A 25853-nucleotide genomic window follows, 5' to 3' on the forward strand; every position below is an offset into this window, starting at 1 on the left:
GACACATTTTAAAAATTTTCATTATCGTACTGTGGTTTCATTAATATTTGTGGGCATCAATTTTCGTGGATTTAGTAAAATTCACAGTTTTGAGGATATGTAAATTTGTGGATAATGGTCCTAAAAGAAAAAAAATTATCTATCATCGTTTCCTTCATCGACTCAACAACAAAATCCACAAAAACTGGTTTTCCACGAATAATGATGAAACCACAGTATTTTATTATGCCAAAATAAAATATACCTTTGTTTCCCCTAACGCGACCGACCCAATTAAATCGCACCGACTGAAAAGATTTTTTAAATGAGAAGATTCAGTTATTTTTTTTTATTGTTAACTAAGTTTCATAAAATACAATTTCATCAAAATCAGTTTTTAGCAGAACGACCGACATTGTTCTACTGTGATTTGTTGAAGAAAATGGCGCCAAAATGTGATTACCGAGAAAAAGTTCTTAATAAAACAACGGCGACGTCTCAATCTTATGCCTTTAGCTAACTAGAATTCTTCACTCTCGAAATAATTTGATAATAAAATTTACCACGACTAATTAAGAGTGTTTCGGAGGTGTCTTGGCCTCTCCATGTGAGTGAATAAATTTTCGAAAGGGACGGTAAACAACAAACAAACCTGTCTGTTGAATTTAAGGTACGTAATACATGGTACATGTAAGGCCCGCCTAATGAGCAGAAGAGGGGCCCACCTAGTGAACACATCTTTCAGTTTCACTGCATTTTATTTAATTTGAGTTTTGATCTAATAACTATTTCATCTATGTTCCTATGTTTACTATATGCCATTACGGAACTATAGGAGTTGTTGTAAATATGTCTGCATATTCATCCTGATCAATATAATTCAGATTTTCTTTCTTTAATGCCTTTATTTATGGATTAAACTTCGTGACTATGACACTGTATATACATGTAGCCTTTTTATCATTTGTAGATTCGGTTTGGTTCAATTAAACATTGTTTAAATACTCTTTACAAATAGTTTTGAAATCATGATTCAGCTTCCTGAGATGCCCAGTGTATTTTTCTTTAATTACGCCCTCGAAGATTGGTTGTTTCTTTGCTTTTAATCCCTTCGAGATTTGTTTGGACGACATTTGAACATTTCCCCATTGCTCCAAATTTAGACGTACTCAGCACTTTTTTGCCATTAAGCAGTAAGGGATCTTTTTTGAGCCAGCATCTTTTGCGAGACTGGACATAAGTTTTTATGGTCCCTTTTGAAAGACTGTTTTCAACGTTCCTTATTGGTATTTGGACCTGCGACATAAAATTAGACACTTACTTCTTAACTCTTAAGCAAAATGCTCTAGAAACACTGCAAATCTGATATCCCTCAAAAAGTACACTGTCTATAAGCGCTGGGGGCTGATGGAAGGTTTAAAAAAATAAATGTCCGGTCTTTGCGTATTTGAGAACACGATCTATATAAATGTACTCTGGCGTGAGATATCTCACAAGTTCAACTAAATAACAGTTGTATAATTAATCATGAATTTTCCTTTAACATGTTTAAACAGCATATGTTTGATACCTAGCATTTTGTTTCCAAATCGCTTTCTTTTGTACTTTTCTTAATTAAAATTTTTTTTCTATTAAATTTTAGAACGTATTTTCAAAGCTGCTGTCATAAAATAAAATTGTTTACCTACCTACCGACCCACCTTGAGAATTCAGGGTCGGGTTAGGGGAAACAAAGATATTTTTAATTCCGGCCTTATGTAGTGTTATTTGATGTTTGAATTACCTCTACCGCAGTGTGACAGTTTCTGAGTACCCCTGTACCAGTGGCATGCATCTGAGCCAGATTATAGAAGGCCAGCAAGTGTCCACCCTGTGAGGCCAGGTTAAAATACTTGACTGCCAGCTTGTAATCCCGACGCACTCCCTTACCACCTAAACATAAACAAAAATGGGCAAGTGTAAATCTTGGAGAATCTGCTTACTTATTCAAGATATTTTTTTAAGTTAAAAAGCCATTTTTTGATTACAAATATGTACACAAAATATTGTGCAAACTTAGATTTCCAAGATAACTAGTCAATAAAAAACATGAAGAGAAGCTGTATTTAGCAGAACTAACCATAATGCATCAGAGCCAGCTGTAACTGTCCATCTACCCAACCCTGGTCAGCAGCCAAACTAAAATACTTGTGTGCCTTAGTAAAATCCTGTAAAACACAAATATATGTGCACATGATATCAAAGCACATTTTTGCTCTTCTATTCAAGTTATGATTTTAAAAATTGTATATTTTGAAACTAAGTTTTATGAACAAAAAGCGGAAATAAAGTTAAGCTGCATTTTAGTGATTCCTATCTTTATAAAAGAGCAAGAGTTTAACAACATTTACAATAAAATCTGTATCACTTACTGTAAAAGCACAAATATTTGTGGGTATGAAATTTTGTTTATTTCTTTGTTAACAATTATCAACGAAATTAAATCCCACATGAAATTTTATATGACTATATATTGAATAGAGTTACTTTAAAAACAATGAAATTAAATGCCCACAAAACTATTTTTGATGACAAATACATGAAATTTTACCCCACAAAAATTTGTGTTTCTATACAGTATACGTCATAACTATGTCACAACATTCCACATCTCTTAATACATTGTATTCATAAAATCTTTGTATACCAGCTAGTTCATCTAAAGCATCAAACCTCATATTACATCACTACATGTCAAAATAAGCAAATTTTTTTTAATTATTTGTTAACATACGTCATGTATATTATACCAACCATATGTTTTCACTCATCACTTTATGAAATGTATAGAAAATAGCATGAGATTGCCACTTAAAATTCATAAAAGACATGCATTTCCTTTCTTCTTGGTACAAGAAAGTATGCCCCAGGTTCAGTTCATCTGTTTATTTGTTTGTTTTGCTAAAAACAGGATATATTTCATTCAGGAAAATCCATTTTTTTTACCACATGGTCTGTGATTTAAAGGGTGAATTCTTTTAAAGGTGTGTTCTCTTTGTGTAAAACCAAAATTAATGGTTTTCTTTCAACTGCTAGTTTTACCAAAAACCAGTATATTGTCTCTATTTTCTTGCAAAAAACAAGGAAAAATAACAAACACTGCAAAAAAATGTATACTTAAAAGCATAGCTTGAGGACTTACACTATTTCATGTTTCACATGAAAAATCAGAGTGTTTTCAAAAATATATGAAAATTTGGATAGTTCTTTATTAGAATAGGAAATAAATCAGAGGTGCAATGTTCACAGGAATAGCATTCATAAGAAGCATTTCAAAAGAAAATTATATTCCTGATATAGATTTTCCCCAGAGTAATTTAGTCTTTTTTTACTTCAGAAAGCAAATTTGTCAGGTATACAATTTTACCAAGAAATATAGCTTGTTAGATGTATTCTAAAGCAAATGACATTATAACAACACTTGTACACGTGAATTAAATCTGCCTGTAACTGTAATCAATAACCTTCAGATCCTCATAATCACAACACTAATGGTTAACAGAGAACATCATTAAACATCCAAACCCAGTCATACGGCAAATAAGCCCTTCCTCTCTATCATTTCCTTTTTCTTTCATTACTTCTTAATTTTTACAAACAGAATGTGTTTTTATCTGTGATTGTATTGTAGCATACAGATAAATATGACTAAAACAAAAGTTGTAATATCTGTTGTTCCCCATGGGCTCTAATTTGTACAGCACATATTAGTACAAGTACATGCAGGCACTTGCAAAGAAACTGAAATTCTTATTTTTTTGTTTCAGGACATAATAATAAAATTCTATATACTATACATACACTGTAAAATCTTGCCCATTTCATTATGCAATACCGAAAACATAGGTAATCAGAGATTACAGAGCTCACCTCAACGAATGTTGTCTTTAAGTAAGGCAAAGTCACACAATTAACCAACAAAAAGTGTACATTCCAAAAATGAAAATATTTAAGCAATTTTATCTGATACTTTGAAATAGACCTACATAAAAAATTTAAACTAGTTCTTCTTCATGAAAATGTAATCAAAATCCAGCATATGAAGCAAATTTGAGAATTTTCATCTATTGATGAAAACTTTAACCTGTTCACTCAAGCGGAACATCCCCGAAGCAAGCCCGGTAGTGTGCATCCTTAGATGTATCATCCATGCAAGTTTGGTCAACATAGGGCTTATAGTTACTTGCAAATGAAACATGCACCAAAAACTTTAACCTGTTCACTCAACTGGAAAATGTAGGTCAGATTCAGCATCTGAAGCAAGCCCAGTAGTATGCATCCTTAGATGTATCAAACATGCAAGTTTGGTCAACATAGGGCTCATATATACTTGCAAATGAAACCTGCACCAAAAACTTTACCCTGTTCACTCAACCAGAAAATGTAGGTCAGATTCAGCATCTGAAGCAAGCCCGGTAGTATGCATCCTTAGATGTATCATCCATGCAAGTTTGGTCAACATAGGGCTTATAGTTACTTGCAAATGAAACATGCACCAAAAACTTTATCCTATTCACTCAACTGGAAAATGTAGGTCAGATTCAGCATCCGAAGCAAGCCCGGTAGTATCCATCCTTAGATGTATCATCCATGCAAGTTTGGTCAACATAGGGCTTATAGTTACTTGCAAATGAAACCTGCACCAAAAACTTTCACCTGTTCATTCAACCGGAAAATGTAGGTCAGATTCAGCATCCGAAGCAAGCCCGGTAGTATCCATCCTTAGATGTATCATCCATGCAAGTTTGGTCAACATAGGACTTATAGTTACTTGGAAATGAAACCTGCACCAAAAACTTTCACCTGTTCACTCAACCGGAAAATGTAGGTCAGATTCAGCATCCGAAGCAAGCCCGGTAGTATCCATCCTAAGATGTATCATCCATGCAAGTTTGGTCAATATAGGGATTATAGATACTTGGAAATGAAACCTACACCAAAAACTTTAACCTGTTCACTCAACCGGAAAATGTAGGTCAGATTCAGCATCCGAAGCAAGCCCGGTAGTATCCATCCTAAGATGTATCATCCATGCAAGTTTGGTCAACATAGGGATTATAGTTACTTGGAAATGAAACTTACACCAAAAACTGCACCAAAAATGTTAACCTGCTCCAAAAACATTAACCTAGTCATTCCTTTGCTGAAATTGCAGCATCTGAAACTTTGACTGGTACAATGAAACACACTAGAACCATCTTCCATGCATGTTTAATCAATATAGGACATAGAAGTACTTAAAAAGAAAACTGCTCCAAAAAACTTAACCTTAACCTGGGACGCCGACGCCGACGTGGACGCCGACACCGACGCCGACGCCGACACCGACGCCGACGCCGAGGGTATTACATAAGCTCCCCCAACTTCGTTGAGGTGAGCTAAAAACCCATTTTTGTTTAAGTTTAAAACCCATTTTAAAACACAATCATATATAATGCAGCTGTATCTTTAAAGATATCATATTGTGCAATTCCAGTAAAATTCACTTGCACAGAATGGGGGTAAAGAAGGTGAACATAAGAAAGGGAGATTCTCCATAAACACAGTAATCAGAGATATCAAACTGACCTTGTCTACCCCTTTTCCATACATGTACAGCATCCCCAGTCCTGTCTGTCCCACGGGATTGCCCTGGAAACCAAGAGTAAAACTTTATCAGTTTAAAGATTAGGGGCATTTGTAATGCATTTATTTAGCAAAAAAAAATGCAATTATAAAACATTGATGATTGCTGTAGAAGTTGAAAACAAACTCCATATAAAAAAAACAAGCTACATCAAAAATGTATGTGTCTAAGTATCAGCGCAGCAAATGCACAAGAAAACAACTACATGTATTTGTAGAATATACTTCCTAATTTACATTAATTTCTTCAACCCCCCCCCCAAAAAAAACCTAACTAATTCAGAGGATTAAATTCATTTAACCTTTTCCTGAATATGCATGAAAACCAATGTGCTATATTTATTACATATTTCTTAACTCTCAAAAATGACCAAGGATCAGTTTACAAAATTTTATCATACAAATACTGTATCATAATCTACATGCCTTTAAATTAAAGTGGCCGAAGCAATAGAATTTGAATTAATCATTATCAAGTATGTATCATTTACAATTAATTAAAAACAAATTCAAAAGTGGTATATGTCACATAAAACACAAAGGTCACTTACCAAGTTCATAACAAAATCTTAATTACGAAATGTAAATCATCGTAGATATGACATACTAAAGTTTATCTTTATAATAATGACTAATATACAATAACTAACAGCAACAGTTTTTTTTATTTGAAAGATGTATTCAAGTCTGATACTGTATAGCAGGTTTTATTGGTGGGTGTAAAATTTGGCCTTTTGTCGGCTCAAAGGTATGCCAATAATTTTGGCGTAATTTATTTTAGTGGACGCAGGGTTTCAGCTCTTTGCAGATGGACACTAAGAAGAGTCTGACTATTTTAGCGATTAAAATTTTAGCAGACTATCATCAAAACGCCAAAATTAGTACCCCGCTAAAATAACCCGTTACACTGTAATCTATCAATTAAGAGAAGGAAAAAATCTATTTTTAATTTGTTACCATACATGTTAACCTATTGTGATGAAAAAGAGGGAGATTCAGACCTCAAAAGCGGTAACATTGCGCGCGTGTTGTTTAACGCTTGGATTATCGATATCTTTCATGTAATATACATGTATATTATAAGCCTTAAATGAAATCAGGTACCTACACTAATTAATCTTAAATATCAACAGCAATAAGAAGACAGAAACACCTTAAGTTTGACATAAATTGTACAAATTCAAAAATTTTTCATGCTCATCATTTTGCTTGGAGCTTTACTTAGCCTTTTGAAGAGTGATCTTTGCTGAAATAGCCTAGAAGCAATAATTCTGAATGTCATTCAGTTTTTAAACAAAACAAATGATGGCATGGTTTAATCTAGATCTAAACAAGTTCGTATCTTTCGTTATATATATCAGATTTCCAGCGATGATCGAAAACGAAAGAAGAGATGTGCCACATGGCTTGGTCAATCGATGATTTCTATTGACTTTATTGATAAAGTTGTGAGCTTTTGTGCTTTTAAAGACGATGTCAAATGTTTTCATCTAATTCTTAAAAGCTGCATCTCCTTTTTCATGGCAGGGATGTTGATTAATTTATCGTAACCAATGTAATCACTGGTAGTCTTATGTTGTTGTCGTTGTCAAATCCGTGCTTGAAATCTATGTACAAAAAAGGGTTTGTATGATTCCGAGTCAAATCACGCGATATCTAGCGAGATTTTATGAGAGTGGCTTCAAAAATGGATACCCAAGCGAACCAAAAATACTTTGGATAGAGCTTTTGTAGAAAAGCGGTAGATTTCTGAATTAAATCGGTAGGCGGGAGATGGAGTGAAAAAGCGGTAGACTCCCGCCTAAATCGGGAGAGTTAACATGTATGTTGTTACTGTACAGTTTCTTGTATATCAGTACTTCATGCTCAATGCCATGATAACACTGAAGTGACAGTGATCACCATCGTGAATTCTAGACTTTAAAACTCAGATTTCTTAATCTCTTGCCTATCTCATATTTTTTTCAACAACCCCACAATATTGGAGATATCAAGGTGTGAGTGAATATATAAGTCTATTTATATTGTTTTAATTAAAAAATCCCTAATACGCGAAGATTTTAATGTGATTTACAGACAGAAGTCTGGAGCCCTACCTTGTCAGCAGCTTTTTTGAAGTAATTAAATGCTGTCTCGTTACTTTGTTTTACTGCAGGGCTGCCCTCTGAGTACATCTGTAATTAAAAAGTGTATGATTTACCATTACACTACCTAAAGGAAGCAGAATGACTAAAGTTATTGAGAGTTATTGACTTTGCTAATTTTGAACCTGTGTATCTATAACTGACCTTTCCAAGAAAAGCGAAAGCATTGGCATTACCAGACTCTGCTGCCATCAGGAAATAGTGCAGGGCTCTCTGAAATAAATAAAAGTAATAGTATACATCAAAGCAATAAGCATTCATGTGATTTTTTCGTAAACTAATAAGTCTTTGAGTTGATTCCCTAAAATATTCAATTTAAAACATACAAAAAATTTCTCTTTGAAAAAAAACATTATGAAGATGGCAATAAAAAATTTAAAAGAAATGTTTAATTATTGGAAATTTGTCTCTGATTTTTCATTTAATATTTTAAACTGGGAGGTCTTTAAAGTATTCTTTAAAATATTTACTTATCTATATCCATATTTAAGTGCTAGTTAAGTTTTATGTCTAACCTAATGTTTGATGCCCATGCCCACCCTGATAACTAAGTCTGATGTCTTACCTCATGATTGATGCCTATGCCCCTCCCACCCTGATAACAAAGTTTGATGTCTTACCTCGTGATTGATGCCCACGCCCCTCCCTCCCTGATAACTAAGTCTGATGTCTTACCACATGATTGATGCCCACACCCCTCCCTCCCTGATAACTAAGTTTGATGTCTTACCTCGTGATTGATGCCCACGCCCCTCCCACCCTAATATCTAAGTTTGATGTCTTACCTCGTGATTGATGCCCACAACCCTCCCTCCCTGATAACTAAGTTTGATGTCTTACCTCGTGATTGATGCCACGCCCTGCCCACCCTGGTAACTAAGTTTGATGTCTTACCTCGTGATTGATGCCCATGCCCCTCCCTTCCTGATAACTAAGTTTGATGTCTTAACTCGTGATTGATGCCCATGCCCCTCCCTCCCTGATAACTAAGTTTGATGTCTTACCTCGTGATTGATGCCCTCGCCCCTCCCTCCCTGATAACTAAGTTTGATGTCTTACCTCAAGATTGATGCCCTCGCCCCTCTCTTCCTGATAACTAAGTTTGATGTCTTACCTCCCTGATAACTGCCCACGCCCCTCTCTCCCTGATAACTAAGTTTGATGTCTTACCTCCCTGATAACTGCCCACGCCCCTCCAGAGCTGCCAACATTCTTAAATGACAAATAGTAAGGCGGGGTCTAGGGACCACCTAAGCCCCCTGACACTGAAGATGTTTTGTAAATGAACATGCGATCTGAGACATAGTTGTTTCCATTTTGTTTACTTTAAAACATTGACATGAATGTGATTGGCCTTCTAAAAATGAAACGATGATACAAGCAAACGTTGTAAGAATTATGAATACATGATAATGTAGATACTATGGACTGCCAGCTATGAAAATACAGGTATTATAAACTTTGAACGAGAAAAACTGAAATCGGAAGAATAAAAAGAGAAATCGTAAGGCGTATTTTAGACGCTTATTTCGTACGTCTTACGCCAAAATCGTAAGGGTTGGCAGCTCTGCCCCTCCCTCCCTGATAACTAAGTTTGATGTCTTAACTCGTGATTGATGCCCTCGCCCCTCCCTCCCTGATAACTAAGTTTGATGTCTTACCTCGTGATTGATGCCCTTGCCCCACCCTCGCTGATAACTAAATTTGATGTCTTACCTCGTGATTAATGCCCACGCCCCACCCTCCCTGATAACTAAGTCTGATGTCTTACCTCGTGATTGATGCCAACGCCCCTCCCTCCCTGGAAGTAGAGCTGCCCCAGCACCACCTGGGCCTGGACGTCCCCTTTGTCGGCCAGGAAGTGGTAATACTGAAGCAGGTCGTCGTCCATCATCATACTCTGTCCAGTCACTTGGTTCTCTGCCTCCTCCTGGAGTCGAATTCTCTGAATGACAGGGCCCCCAGACAGGGTCACTGCATCTGCCACTAATTTAGAAAGCAGTTATGTCTTAATAAAGGCTACTGAACATTACTTTATGTCAAAGAGAGCTGTAAACTTCACACATTATTTTTTTATTTATAATAATATTTTTATTCATTATTATTTGTAATCCTGATATTTAATACTTTTGTGATGGAAGTTTGTTAATGAAAATGTTTTTGTCATGCACATTTCATTATCTAATTCATTTGAACCTGGACCATACAATACAACAATAAAGGACTCCTTTGGTGGTGAATATGGACATTTCCCGACTTTGTTTTCAAAACTTCAATATTATTTAAATAGATATATGCCACTTTATGTAACTACACAGCTTAACTACAACAAGAGGCCCAGGGGCCACAGCGCTCACCTGAGCACATTGGAATTTACTCCCCCCCCCCCCCCTCCAGGCGTTCATCATTTGAAAAAAATAGAATCTACACTACCTGAGGATGATTCCACATATCACTAGTCATAGCTTTGAAGTACTTGAAAAGAAGATTTTAAAAGGTTTCCCTATATATCCCTATGTAAAACTTGGGTCGGCCATATTGGCCCCATCCTAGCCCCGGGGGTCATGATTTGAACAAACTTGAATCTGCACTACCTGAGGATGATTCCACATGAGTTTCATCTTTCCTGGCCCAGTGGTTCTTGAGAATGATTTTTAAAGATATTTCCAAAATATTCCTATGTAAAACTTGGGTCTGCCATTTTGGCCCCACCCTTGCCCCGGGGGTCATGATTTGCACAAACTTGAATCTACATCACCTGAGGATGATTCCACATGAGTTTCATCTTTCCTGGCCCAGTGGTTCTGGAGAAGAAGATTTTTCTTATATATTCCTATGTAAAACTTTGGTCGGCCATTTTGGCCCCACCCTTGCCCCGGGGGTCATGATTTGAACAAACTTGAATCTACACTACCTGGGGATGATTCCACATGAGTTTCATCTTTCCTGGCCCAGTGGTTCTGGAGAAGAAGATTTTTAAAGATTTTTCTTATATATTCCTATGTAAAACTAGGGTCAGCCATTTTGGCCCCACCCTTGCCCCGAGGGTCATGATTTGAACAAACTTGAATCTACACTACCTGAGGATGATTCCACATGAGTTTCATCTTTCCTGGCCCAGTGGTTCTGGAGAAGAAGATTTTTAAAGATTTTTCCTATATATTCCTTTGTAAAACTTGGGTCGGCCATTTTGGCCCCATCCTTGCCCTGGGGGTCATGATTTGAACAAACTTGAATCTACACTACCTGGGGATGATTCCACATGAGTTTCATCTTTCCTGGCCCAGTGGTTCTGGAGAAGAAGATTTTTAAAGATTTTTCTTATATATTCCTTTGTAAAACTTGGGTCGGCCATTTTGGCCCCACCCTTGCCCCGGGGGTCATGATTTGAACAAACTTGAATCTACACTACCTGAGGATGATTCCACATGAGTTTCATTTTTCCTGGCTCAGTGGTTTTGGAGAAGAAGATTTTTTAAAAATGCCATTAATTTTTAACAAATTCATGATTATCTCCCCTTGGAAAAGGGCGTGGCCCTTCATTTGAACAAACTTGAATCCCTTTCACCCAAGGATACTTTGTGCCAAGTTTGGTTGAAATTGGCCTAGTGGTTCTTGAGAAGAAGTCGAAAATGTGAAAAGTTTACAGACAGACGGACAGACAGACAGATGGACGCCGGACAAAATGTGATCAGAAAAGCTCAATTGAGCCTTCGGCTCAGGTGAGCTAAAAAGGTCTGAAAATATTAAAAATTTAACATGAATTTATTAGACCATAGTTTCCAAAACCATGTACATTTCTTGTCAAGTCAGCTGTAAATTGTAACAAAATTACCGGTACTTTGATGCTTACAATGATAATGAGCCATTTCATGATGTGAAGGATTCTAAAATGTATAAATTAGGATAGTCATATAACTAGGTCTATTCCAATTTCCTGTCAGAGAAAATTCTCTTCCTGTGGTTTCATGAGGAAAATGAATGTTTTATTTATTACATTGTGATTTTACCATTGTAAGTCATTAATTACTCAGTTGTTTTATAAACATGTCTTTACATTAAACAAAATTGACCTACCTGTTGTTGCCACCTTTCTGTAATATGTTAAGGCGGTCTCACATTTTCTCTCCACACCTACCCCTGACCAATACCGGTAACCCTGTCAACATATTTGTGTATATGAAAAGAAAGATAACTCTTTTAAAAAATATCAGCATTATTTTTTAATCTTTAAACTTTAACACTACATACCAAAGCCATTTGAGATAAAGGATCTCCTCCAAGTGCAGCGAAAGTGAAATATACAAGAGACTGAAAAAAAAAATGATTAAAGCTTAATAAATTTATGTATGATTTTTATTTTACAAATTAAGGACCCTCTATCTGAATATCTAATGTTGAAAATAAAATAAATAAAATCAACATTCATACCTTTATACAGTAATTTTTTGTATTGTTCAAAAATCATTTGCTTTAGTGTATGAGGTGTATCATGTAACTGCTGGAAAAAAAGACTGTTTCTGGGAAAAATTGTAACTTTAAGAACAGCCTGAAGGAAAATGCCTACCTTTGCCTGACTGGAATTCACTCCTATCCCCGTACTGTATAGGAATGCCATACCCTGTCAAAAACAGCTATTTAAAATGATATGTCATCTATACACCACCTTAATTTTCTCTTAAACTCTATTGTATTTGGAAATCTGAGTATATCCAAATTCATGTTAATGACATTTACATCAACCTTTTTTTAATAATTTGTTCTCATCTTCCAATTTTTCTGAGCTTCAATTACTGTGGTTTCATTAATATTTTGTTGAGCACCAATTTTCGAGGATTTTGTTGTTAAGTAGATCCACATAATATAATGATCACTGACTTATGAAAATATATCATTCATTTGTTTATGCAATGCTTTTGTCCACGAAATTATATATCCTTGAAAACGTCCATTTTTCAAAATCCAGGAAAATTGATGCCATGGAAAATTGAGGAAACCTTAATATACAGCCCAACATACCAGCTGTCCTTTAGGGGAACCCCTGGCTGCCAGATCCTGGAAAATAGCTTTTGCTTTTTCTATGTTATGTGGCAAGTAGTCTCCGAGAACATAAGCAAAAGCCACATGTTCCAGTGCCTGCGTATGGTTCAATTTGGCAGCCAACTGGAAATACTCCATTGCCCTGATAATATAACAACAATGTACAAATAAACAATGAAAAAATTGAAAGAGATATTTCTATAGAGCATATATACAGTATTTCCACTCCATATATGACTTACTGTTGGTGATCTTTGCTGTATGTCTGATTTATAAGAGCTTCTCCCTTATTAAAATATTCTTGAGCTAAAATAAAATAAAACATGTCACTTTTAGTAAATATCTATATATCAATCATGTCACTAAATTTTGCCACATATATTAACAAAATTGGAGTGATAGTAAACATGATTTGCTAAAGAGTAACAAGTCAGGCATCACTTTACTTATAAGTCTCTGATTATATCAACTATTGTACCTGGTATAGTAAAACATAAAGTGCCAGGGATGAGCAGTTTTGCCTTGTAATAAAAGTAATTTGTTATATTTGTTAAGTTCACATGGATCATTAGTGCAAGAAAAACAGAATGCCAGGGGGAATGAAAATCTCTTCTCTGTAAGCCTCAATTCCTTATATCTGAGTTCACTATAAGTGTGCTTTACTGTATATATGTTATGTAGCCCCCATCCCCCCCCCCCCTCCCCCAACACAAACAAACCTTGACGTTGTTCCTCTGTGAGTTCTTCTTGTACTTCTCCCTCAGTTTCCTCATCTGAAAATTTTCATGATAACACCTTATTAAATAAATACCAATATCACATACTTAACATTTCAGAATCTATACAATGCAAATACATGTACTTAACATTCAGTCTATAAAATGCATTGAAACAAAATTTACTTTGTGTTTAAAATGTCAAGAAATCAGAGCAATCCAAACATGAATTTGAATTTTTAATCTTATTCTCTTAATGCAGGTCAAAATATTTTTAAGAAATTATCTATCTTATTCATCAGAACTACATAAAAAGTGCCGAGCTTAATAAAAAGGTTGAGTTAGAAATAAACTGAAACAAAAACAACAGACACTAGCAGACAAGGTTGTAAAGCAAGGATAAATTTGATAGAATGACCATTACAATAATGTTTCAAGAATAAATTTCAGATTTAGGGTGATAGTGAAAGCTCTCACCAAGTTTTCCTGTTCCTATTTTGCTTTACAACCTGGCCAGAAACAGTAAAAACGTTTATAGGAGAACCAAATCAAAAAGACATTCAGAACTCAAAAAGCATGAAAGTAATTAAAAAGAAACACCAAATTCACATTTTTTATTTCAAAAGTATTGTACAACTTTGGTGGAAAAGTGAACAGAATATTAATTAATGAACAAATCACATAATATCAACTAAGTTAAAAGAAATGACAACACTCAAATCCTTTGTTACAGTGCCATTCCCACTTCCTTCTGAAGTCCCATATGTGCACAAATGTAGACAAAAATGGAGATTCATAGAGAGGAAGTCAAGAACATTCACAATGATTTACCTTGTGTCAGCTCCCCTAAATTCCTGTCAACATCCTCAAAATTCATATCTTCATCCCCGTCCTGATAAGCTGTGTCTGTATCCTCACCCCCCTCATTATACACCTGGTCAGTATTATCATAGCTCTCCATGTCATCCCCATCTGAAAACCCCTGATCTGAGGAATCTTTATGTACAGGAGTCTGGCCTACTGTTATCTCCCTTCTGACTTGTTGAAATGTATTATACTCTGTTGTAATAAGTCCATTGCTATGCCTGGTCTGGGTGTATCTCTCCACTCTGACATTTCCAAATTCATCTGGCTTGTACAACACTGTTGTCTCTTTAACGTTCTTTTCCAAAGTACTAAACACCTCTTCTACTTTGTCCATATCCATTTCATCCTCATCATATGGACTGGGAAACGCGTATTCTAATTCCTCGTCTTCTGTAACACGATCAGCCTCCGCGTTAACAAGGATTTCTTCCTTATCCTTGGCATCATCCATATCTGGAAGTCTACCATGAACTTTTCTGAATTTCTGAATCCTCTCAAATATCTCATCATTATTTCCGAAATTTTCATCCTCACTGTCTGGCTCTCCTTGACCTTCGTTGATTCCTGATCCCCTCTCCTGATATTTCTCTTTCTCTGGGTCTGATCCTTGGTGAGTGTTAAGGGTGCTGAGATGGCTACTGTCCTCTATAGGACTATTTTTCTCCGAGATTGAACTTTGGCCCTTCATCTGATTGACCTGAGTATTGGAAGCATGACTGTTTTGACTAGATTTTTGATTGTCTAATGGAATTTTGTTGTTGGAGCTTTCTTCACTGCTGCCTTTTTCATTTGCTGTCGGACAAATATTGCTTTTTATTTCAAACTATCTTGATTTCTTATAAGATAATAGTGATGTTCATAGAAAAATTCCACAAAATCGTGTAAAATATATCAACAAAAATAAACCTGTCAGTCTGGATAAAATGCAATATAACTGCACTCTAAGTGATCATGAAGAATTCTTTTAAATAGACACTGTGTACTTCTCAACTCATTTTTTTTCTAACTTGAGCAGTATTTTTTTAAAGTTAAGATATTATTATTTTCTAGAGGGCATTACAAAAACAAAATTAAGCCCCAATGAAAATTACTGATATAAATAATAATTATAAAACCGGGAGTAGTTTTTTTCTTGGGAGTTGGTACGTCTTATCTTGTCTATGTAGTTTTGTTGATGATCCATTTACTATCAAAGGCCTCTTATGGGTTTGGCCAAGAAAATAGACAATATTTGTGAAAAACTAGACTAAGAGGTACTGTGAGCAATGAGCTCACGTACAGACAGACGGACGGACATACTGATTACTATATACCCTCCCGTTTTTCAAGCGGGGGTATAAAAAAATCAAGGTTCTTATTCAAAATTATTAATTACTGATACATGTAATGCTCATCAAAAATGTCAGTCTTTTTACTCATTGACAAGTTAATTATTACTTAACTACTATAGAAATACTACAAAGTATGCATTTGATATTGATAAAGAACCAGAGTATTCAAAAGACATTTTGAAAACAGATACTGTATAAGCTGATATTGAGAGCAAATAAATTTTACAAAATTTATCTATGCAGATTCAACAGGGAGCTAAAAATAACATGCAATAAAGTATTTTTTGCCCAATGCACTATATGCGCCAACCTCTAGGATTATAAAGACAGGAATGTCAGTTGTGCAGCAAGGCAAGAATAATTTGATTGGATTAGTCTATTAGTAAAGGATTGATAATATTTTTTGCTTATTTTATAGTGTGTCAGACATTGGACTAGCTGTGATCTGTAGCTTGCTGGTCTGATAAAAAAATTGGGATGGATGACCAGAGAGCTACAGTGCCACCCTTTGGAAAAACTGTATATTTATAATATTGAGCAAAAACATGCACTCTTTCTCGATTTTTATCACCATGTATATTTCAAAATATTATTAACCATGTGTTTCTTACACATTCTTTTACTACTTCCTAAACAAAACTGCATAGACAAGTCATGTACAAAGCGTACTGGACCAAATTATCTTACAACCTAATATGGTTTTCTAAATAGGGAAACTTTTCAATGGTGTCAATATCAGGCCCAGGAGGGATATAAACAATGGTTCTGGGACATGTTTTGTTGTGGAGGTTGTAAAAGAATATAAAAGAAACACATGGTTAGCAAAATTTTGAGATGGCTGCATACATAAATAGAGAAATAAATCAAGAAAGCAGCATTTTTTTGGTGTGTGTGCAATAAACACACAGTTTGCACTGTAGCTCTCTGGTCGCCTATCCCAATTTTTTTTCAGATCTATCTAGCATTGGCTAACATTGGACATGCTACAGTGTATATGATTTAACTAAGTTAGTATGTGTTTGGGCTATGCACCAAATTCCCACACCACAGTTACTAATCCTAGGTGATTACCTTCTAAGGACTGACTGTTCACTGGGGGTTGGGCTGAGGGATCATCTTCCACTGAGGGTTGAAAGGGGGAATTTTCCTCCACTGAAGATTTATCAGAGGGGCTGTCATTTACTAGTGATTGGCTAGAGGGGTTGTCCTCTGATGGAGATGGGGTAGAGGGGTTATCCTCCACTGGGGGGTCAACAGAAGGCTCTGAGGGACTGATTGTTGAGGAGGATTCTTTTTCAGATGACTCTATCTCGTCATTGTTAGAAAAGGGTGTATTTTCTTGACCATACAAGAGTTCATTTCCTACATCTGAGGTCTGTTCTTGAGCTGCATGTGGAATATTGCTCTTCCCTTCCTCTGCATTATGTTTGGGTTTAGAGTCTAAATGGATGGGGTTTTTGTCTATCTTTTCAGATGTAACTTTCTCATTTTTAGTATTGATATTTGTATTTTGAGATTGCAATTTATCATAAGCTTTTTGCATTTGGTCTTTTTTAGGACTATGTTGCTCAAATCCTGAAGAAACTTCTTTATTTACATTCACATCATTTTCCTCTATTACTGAGGATTTATGATTATCATTTTTTACAGATCTATCAAGTTTTTCACCTAAATTAATGCTTAATATGTCTTTTGAATCATCTTCTTTCACATGTTCATCCATTTCATCTACAAAACTTTCAAAATCTTTAATAATATCATCCAAACCTGATTCCTCCTTCTTCTGTTTTTTGTTCTCATGTTCTCCTTCATTAGCTTCTGTCACATGTATCACAAAACACAGAAACAATAATGAAGAAAACACCACCACTATCTTCCACTTGGTAAGATTTCCAGATCCACATTTTTTATTCCTTTCCGCCATTTTATCCCTTGTGTTACTTACACCTGAAATATATTGGTACTTAAAATGAGAACTTAGTCATCATGCAAATATATACTGTATATAGTGAAATTTTTACCCTATTCTCATTTGGGCGAATTTAAAGTATACAGTATAATCTCTTAAATAAATCTATGACTGAGCGAATTTAAAACCAGGCAAAATTGTCTGCAAGTGTGAAAGGGCTAAAATAACACAGGGCAAAAATAACCCTGTATATAAGAGTATATAGAATTGTTACATATCCTCTAAAATAGCTTATATTTTACTGTTTTCAGGCTTAAAACTGAAACTTCAAATTAAAAGAACTGAATACGATTTTTTATTTTTACAAGAAATAATGTTTAATTTCTTTGTAAAGTTGTTGTCAAAGGTGGTGACTTTCCAGAAAAATAAGTGAAAGAAACACACATATATATAGATTTGACTCATTGTTACATTGTTAATGTTAGAGGACATACTTAAAACCTTGACCAAAATCAAATTACCTCATCATATTCAACATAAAAGAGGGCAAGCAAGTTTATGATTGACCAATCTCTTGGAATATGAGAATGAGGACAAACTGCACTAAGGAAAATGCAATTTAGAGGGAACATCACACAACCAATCAATTTACAACCATACTTTGAGTAGCAGGAGCAGAATTGCTATTTTATGGATGTAAATCCTTAAGAAACCAAGTTTTACAAAATATGAACTATAACAGTAAACAAGTTGCTGTTCTACAGTGTTCTAGTCTTCCCAAACTGTGTGCATTGAATCTGGAGCAAATAAATCCAAGCAATTAATATTACGCAATTCAATATTGAGTATTAACTAATACACTTTTTCATAATGAAAAAAAAAACAACAAATATTTTTTTATGAAAACGTTTCTGATAGTGATAGTGAAATGTCAAACTCACTACGGTCAACAGACAAGATAAACCGGCTCTACTTTCTAAGAAATCTTTACCTTATTAGTTATTTCCATAAATAAAGTTATGAAATACATATAAGATATGATAAAGCATATGTATATTGCATTTTTCTGTTGGCTTGGGCTAAATTTCTCTGGTAACGCCACGTATCGATACCTTATTTTCAGTTTTGACGTCCATGTTTTTCTCTACTATGTAAAACGCGTACTGATTGGCTGGATATCAACCGGATGTTGATTCATTTAGCGTCTGTTTACTTTAATTATTCCAATTTCAACGTATATTCTTATTATTTTCTGAAATGAAAAGTAATAAATTTGCATTGTATTCTGGAAAAGATCTTTGAAAACTATGTAATATCTCCATACGACCATAAAACCAAAGTTAGCCAATCAACCGGATTGTTTCAAACCATTAGTAAAATATGGTGGCACAGTTGTGCAGTAAGTTATATCAGAGACATTATGCAAACAAGGTCTTTGGTTATATGTTTGTCAGTTTATACTCAGTGGCAGATGTAGAGATTTTGAAAAGGGGGCGATCAGTTTGAGTTCAGGGTATGGGCCCACAGCCACAAAAAATATTGATTTATCGAATATTGTGTATTTTTTGGATTCAAAAGGGGGAAGGGGGGACGTACGGGCCCCCTGGCCCCCTCTAAATCCGCCAGTGATACCAATGCCTCACAATTTCCCTGGTTATATAATTTTTTGTATCAGTGTCTCGTGATTTAAAAAAAAAAATGAAAAAGATGGGAGAGAGAGAGGGAGAAGAAAAATAAACGTTTTCTAATTGAAGTTTAGAACAAAAATATAAGAGATAAACATAGGTTACACGAAATCAGACATATATATAATATAAACAATTAATGTTATTTGAGCCTCTATTAAAAGATTTACGGTTTAAATTACAAATTTAACAGGTAAAAATTAAAAAAAAAATGTGATCGAAATATAACACATAATTAACATACATATGTTTCCCTGATCAGATGTTAAGAGATTAAGGAGACTGCATGGTTTTTGACAAATAACAAAATGAACCTCCCATCCCAATTTTTGCTATCGACTGCCTTATTCATGTCTTATCTATTTGTATAATTTTAAAAGTCTACCCACAGCTGTACTTTAGTCCTCTTATAAAAAAGTTTTTGACGCAATTTTAGCATGTTTCTGCATATTATATCAAAAAGCCCAGATTCCTTCATTTTAAAAACAATTTAAACATGTCATACTGGTAATTGTGGTGAAGATAATTAATACAGTTTTTGGAACAAATATATGTTTGCAAAATCTTTTCTTTAATTTATAAATTAGTATCTTAACAGATTTTGCCCTTATTGCCTATAAATATCTGCCATGCATATTTCAAAGAGGAAAATCTCCAAGATGGTGGCAAAGGGAAATAAGTACGTCACCATGGTCACACATTGGAATTTCTGAGAGAGGTAGTAACGAGCGACAACTCTGCATGGGAGATTGGATACTAATAACAGCCAAGGTTTATGAGTTCGATATCCTCTGCACTATATACTACATATACAAAAATCATGTACATGTATATTAATTACAGCACAGTTCCGGAATCTTGGCAATTTCGATTCGATAAAATGTATGTCTAATACTTTTTAAGGAATCTATAAATGAAAAAAAAACAATTCTGTTTCACTTGACTTTTAATGTTTTTTTTTTTTTAAAAGTGCATTATTTTCTCTATGTTGGCCTTTGGCATACAACTAGTTCTTTATACCCCGTTTGTTTATCATTTTCTCTGGACATAAGAACAGCAGAACAGTTTCCAATGACTACTTCTGCTGTAGTGTAAACAATGACGTCACTGATGACATGACCCCCAAACACATTCCCTTCACTGTCACTAAGGCTGATGTGAAGATGACCGCCGCCTGACAGAGTCCCCACTAAGGAAACAATCTCAAAAGGCCCATCGTATGTCTTTATCTGTGGAAGATAAATTTGAAGAGTATATTTGAAAAAGAAAATCACACGCTGCAGTACCAAATTGAATTCTATGCATCTCATTCCATTTACGTGTTACGAACTTACTGTATACCTATTCATAGAATAAATGCCCGGTATTGTGATTTATCGAGAAATACTTACTTTTGGTTTTATAAATAGAAATAAAGATGTTGCTTCAAAGAAAAATTATCTCTGTTACATGTATCGATCCATACCGATTTTCTAACAAGGAAGCATTTAATCTCGACGAGATTCCGACTAAAATTTTTGGTCTGACGTCCCTCCGACTAAAATTTTTGGTCTGACGGAGGGACGTCAGACCAAAAATTTTAGTCCCTACGAATCTCGTGGGAGGGACGCCGGAGCAAAAATTTTAGTCCCTACGAATCTCGTCGAGATTAGGAAGCACTGTGTCTGTGTCATGCTTGAATTTAAAAGAGATACTAAGTATACAGTTTACATTCAAATACGAAGGAAAGGGGGAAACGTTTTTCAATTTGTACGACTCTGACATTAATAATTTTTAAAATTATTGATAGTTTTAGGGTTTATTAATTGCAAGTTACATAACCCAAAAATTCTACGAGTAAGAACCTCGGTTAACGTCCTTTACTGCTCCTTAACGCGGCGCAAAGACAAATTAATTGTATTGAGCATCTCGCCATGAAGTTTAGCATGCTGGAGTAGGGTTGATGCAAGCTTTGCAATTATTACACTCTTTGCTTACTTTACGATGCAGTTGATTTTCCAAACCTTTGCTTTCCTCATCCATGTCTTTTCAACAATTAAATCTTTCATTTTTTGGAACAAATCTCCTATATGTATGATTTTTGACTCACTGTGTCTGTTTAACGTAATACCGTTTTACTGTCCGCCATTCTCAATGTTGCTTTGGTGACACTCCCAACACAAGTAAGGATAAAGGCTGCAGACAGTTTGTTATCCTCCACGAATTTTACTAATCCTTCTTTAAGGTCGGCACCAGGCTCAAACCGCATAGGATAACAGGTGAGTGGACTCTCCATTGCCTCCCTTGTCTTTAACAGACAGCAAATGAACAACTTTGTTAGTGATTGACAAAATTTTACGATTTATAAAAAAACAATATATATCTAGAGGCTCGTACGGTAGAAAGCACTTTTGTTATCAGTGAGCGCGATGCTGCGAACACCGAGTAACATTAATACTTAAAAAATATTATATCAAGAAATGTTTTTCATAGTTTTTTTTTTAATTATACATGTATTTTTCCGAAAGAAATTATTTCATATGAATGAAAAAAAAATTAAACAGAGTGTTACAGATATAATTAGAAGAAAATATCTGTAAGTTTACTTTAATAAGTGCACTTTTAAAATTGACCACGCACCTGCATTCTAAGTTCTAAGCGCGCCCAAAACTCTGGGAACAGTTGTATGGTAATCCGTAATGACCTCTTTTCATTTGAATATTCACTCACTTAAAGTGGAATCTACACTTAAGCTTATGATGCTTCCAAGTAAATATATATGATAATTAAGGCATAGTATTCTTGAAAAGAAGAATTTTAATTAAAATATTCCAGTGCCCGTAGTGGCGAATTTAAAGCCAGCTCCGCGTCATGATGTGAGCAAATTTGAATGTATATACAACTCTTGAAAGTATGGTAGTCGCATCTTCTGGTTTGTTATTCAGAAGAATTTAAACTGACCTCGCCCAACTCCAAATGTTTCATATTTATCTTTCATTGGAACAATTAAGATGTGCATGGCCCTTCATTTGAACAAACTTGAGTCCCCTTAACCCAAGTATACCCTGTGTCAAAGTTGGTTGAAATTGGCTCAGTTGTTCTGGATAAAAGGATGAAAATGTGGAAAGTTTACGACAGCAGACAACGGAGAAATTTCGATCACACAAGCTGGTCTATTTAGCCTGAAGTCGCTTCAGTTGATCTAATGATTGCGTGAAACATACGGAGATAACGAACAGTATTCAAGATCAAAAGTCCATCATACAAAATCGGAGCAGAGCAAATACGGACCTCCACTGGATGTGGGATCAGGCCATGGAGGAGTGAGCATCCCCTGTCGACCGATCACACCCGCCGTGTCCCCCTTGTCATGATCTGGAAATAACGGGAAAAAATCCGTCGTCAATTCAGTGTATAAACAATGGATTGACAAATAGTATGAAAAACGTCAATCAGCATTTGACTCAATTATCACGGTGTGATTTTTTTAACAAAGTGCTCCGCATTTCAGTTACCGATGATTCCTGGGACGAGCTAGGACGTCTCATTTTCCGAAGCGAGAGGGAATTATCACGGTGTGATTTTTGATAAAAAACAATGATAATGACATCTTAGCTGACTAATTCTTGATCAAAAAAATTGTATCATACAACATTGTTACAGTGTTTTATATAAGTCTGTAGAAATGCATAATGCAAAAAACTGGTTGTCGAATGTTAAAAGCATATTATGCAATTTGGATATGTTTGAATTATGGGAAAAACAAAAAGTTGAATGTGTGGACCTTCCTATAGTAAAGCAAAGAATTTTTGACCAGGCAAGACAGAATATTTTTTCTCAAATAGAGAGCTCTAGTAAGTGTTCTTTTTACAGATATTTAATTGCAAATCATAATTTACAATTTTAATTACGTAAACCTATACCAATAAAATATCAAAAATGTATTTTTAAATTGAGACTGTCATCACACCAATTGGCAATTGAAACAGGTTTACATACCGTTAAATATAGTTAAAGACACTCATAAATATTGTTTTTTGTGTTCAAATTATGTTTAACAACTCTTAATATAGTTTACGATTGTAAACTTTCATTGGTTGATTTACAGACGTGAATCATGTTTATCAACAAAATCTATTGTTAACGCTTATTACCAGATAATCTTGTATCATTCGTAAACTATAGTTAACAACCTTTAAATATAGTTTTACAGATGAAAACTATACTTAACGAATCGTTAACTATACTTAACAAATCGTTAAATATAGTTTACGGTTTGTAAACTATAGTTTACCGTCGATAAATCTAGTTTATCAAATGTGAAACTAGGTTTATCTCATTTTTGTGAATTTGGCGTGCCATACTAGTAAGTGTTCTTTTTAAAGATATTTAATTGCAAATTATAATTTACAATTTTAATTACGTAAACCCATACCAATAAAATATCAAAAATGTATTTTTAAATTGAGACTGTCATCACACCAATTGGCAATTGAAACAGGTCGATATAGCAATACAGAAAGACACTGTAGATATTGTTTTTTGTGTTCAAATTATGTTGAGGATGAATTTCATTTTATTTTAATATGTCCCGCTTATGAAATACACCGTAAAAAACACAAAGTCTTATTATTGGAAAAAAACCTTCAATGTTTAAATTGTTGCAACTTTTTAATGTTGAAAATGTTAAAGAACTATGCAACTTAGGTAAATTTATTTACTTTAGCCTAAAAACTAGAAAAGACATGTTAAATTAATCATTCATGTCATATATATATATTTGTTTCATATGTACATAATTATCATATTCTCCTGTAAACCTGTACAGTCATGTTTGTATTTGTTTGTACATAATATAATGCTCAAAGTCAATAAAGAACTTGACTTTGTAATATACATTTAATTACTATAGTAACTGTAATTACTTTTAACACCATGAAACACTATAATTACTATGCAACTCAAAATGTGTCAATTTAAGCAAATTTACTATATGTGACAGTATGAGTTTTTCTATCTAAGCCATCTGTCACTCATGCTAAGAATTGTGCTAATTGTTATTGTTATATTTCATTATTTATATGTTATGCAGTCAGGACCTAGGCTTCGGATTTTTCGGGTGCAATTTTTGGATGTCCAGAATTCTCCCTACCGACCTAGTTTATAATAAAGTGCTATTCCATCGTTAGCATTTTTATGTTTTATTGTTGCCGGAAAGTTTGACACAAATTTTCCCAGGTAATACAATTGTCGTCTACAAAAATTTGAATTTTTCAATTAAAATTTGTATATGACAAGTAACAGCTGATAAAAAGCTTGTCTGACTTAATCAATCAATATCTAACAGAACTCTTAATAAACCTTTTGAGCAATACTTTTTTGTGTTTGAAATATGTGTTGTGTTTTTATTTGAGAACCTTGTAAAAATATTTAATTATTTAACTTGTAGAAGGATGATGCCTTTGCTGCATTCTGAAGAGTTGTTAACAGAATGGTTAATGTATGTGGGTTTATGCCAATAGGTGATGAAGGTATAATGTATTGTTAATTTAAAGTTGACCCCCCCCCCGACAAAAAGTAAAAGCATGGATGATGTATATAGACCTTAGTTGTTAGATTGCCATTCAATGTAATGATATTATTTAAAATATAAAGATGTGCCAGACTCCGTTTACCTTTGAACAGGAAAGTAGAAATTTTTGACATTCGATATATCGATACATTCGAGTTGTTTTTCATGAGAAAGGAAATTACGATTGACTTTTCTGCAAGTATATATCTACCCCTGGATCTAAATTTAAAGGCCACTGAAATCTGTTTTCAAATCATTCGCGCGTGAACATTTTAGAGAAATATTACTAAATACATATGTTGCAAAAATATTTTCTGCAATAATAAACAGTAGCAGTTTGTGTTCATTGATCTTTTTTTTCCAAAGGAAGTACTATAATTTTTTGGAACGAAATAGGTAAAACCAACATTTAGGCCTTTGGCTTTGTGGAAAAGAAAGATTTCGCACAGGTAATTTCTTCGATGTCAAACTTTGGAATCTTGTGTGTACAATGGAAATGTTTTTGATTGGACATTAAAATTTGCAAATAAAAACAGAGGGGAAACAAAAGTAGAAACATTTCTTTTGTTTTGCATATACTGATAATACTTCATATTGTAACACAATTTATAAAATTTTCTATGAATTTTCAAATAACAGAAAACATATAATATACATAAATTATAACAACAAATTTCATGGAAGTAACAATGTTGTAAATTTAAAATCAAAAAGGTGCATTCGCTTAATTACTGTTTTGGCGCGAACTCCATTTTTGAAATAAATGGACTGATCTATATTCAATTAAATTTCTGTAACAAAAAATATCATTACACGTTGAAACGGTAAATCGCATGGAATAATCTGTTTCATGCAAACAGAGTAAACAAAGTAAATACTGCATTATTTTGCATCAGTAAAATCATTGTTTTCCTGAAAAATGTTTTTTTAAAATGCAGGTAAAAGATTTCCAATGTAAATCAGCTTG

General features: G+C 34.4%; 2 protein-coding genes across 5 annotated transcripts in view; both read right to left on the reverse strand.

Annotated features, from left to right (window-relative positions):
- LOC134248413 (protein sel-1 homolog 1-like) overlaps window positions 1-18821 on the reverse strand; it is a 33914-nt gene extending 15093 nt beyond the window's left edge. The window contains exons 1-15 of one of the 4 annotated variants that reach the window (XM_062730819.1): window positions 18642-18780; window positions 17509-17688; window positions 16813-17157; window positions 13547-13600; window positions 13070-13133; window positions 12807-12969; window positions 12355-12408; window positions 12039-12098; window positions 11865-11946; window positions 9559-9773; window positions 7932-8000; window positions 7740-7817; window positions 5587-5649; window positions 2099-2186; window positions 1763-1911 (exon numbers count right to left, since the gene is read on the reverse strand). In XM_062730819.1, the coding sequence (XP_062586803.1) occupies window positions 1763-1911; window positions 2099-2186; window positions 5587-5649; window positions 7740-7817; window positions 7932-8000; window positions 9559-9773; window positions 11865-11946; window positions 12039-12098; window positions 12355-12408; window positions 12807-12969; window positions 13070-13133; window positions 13547-13600; window positions 16813-17157; window positions 17509-17665 (1641 nt within the window). In that variant the 5' untranslated portion in view covers window positions 17666-17688; window positions 18642-18780. Of the gene's footprint in view, window positions 1-1762; window positions 1912-2098; window positions 2187-5586; window positions 5650-7739; window positions 7818-7931; window positions 8001-9558; window positions 9774-11864; window positions 11947-12038; window positions 12099-12354; window positions 12409-12806; window positions 12970-13069; window positions 13134-13546; window positions 13601-16812; window positions 17689-18641 lie in introns of all 4 variants that reach the window. The other 3 variants (XM_062730818.1, XM_062730820.1, XM_062730817.1) reach the window with 3 other exon arrangements.
- Window positions 18822-20280: 1459 nt separating this feature from the next.
- The window catches only part of LOC134248414 (WD repeat-containing protein 27-like), a 30102-nt gene continuing 24529 nt past the window's right edge, over window positions 20281-25853 (reverse strand). The window contains exons 26-27 of the mRNA XM_062730822.1: window positions 21446-21617; window positions 20281-20564 (exon numbers count right to left, since the gene is read on the reverse strand). Coding sequence (XP_062586806.1) covers window positions 20319-20564; window positions 21446-21617 — 418 coding nt within the window. The 3' untranslated portion in view covers window positions 20281-20318. The remainder of the gene's footprint in view (window positions 20565-21445; window positions 21618-25853) is intronic.

The sequence above is a fragment of the Saccostrea cucullata genome, unplaced genomic scaffold, assembly GCF_032062105.1.
Source record: "Saccostrea cucullata isolate Sc308-1 unplaced genomic scaffold, CSIRO_AGI_Scuc_v1 ctg3859, whole genome shotgun sequence".
In the NCBI taxonomy this organism is placed as follows: domain Eukaryota; kingdom Metazoa; phylum Mollusca; class Bivalvia; order Ostreida; family Ostreidae; genus Saccostrea; species Saccostrea cuccullata.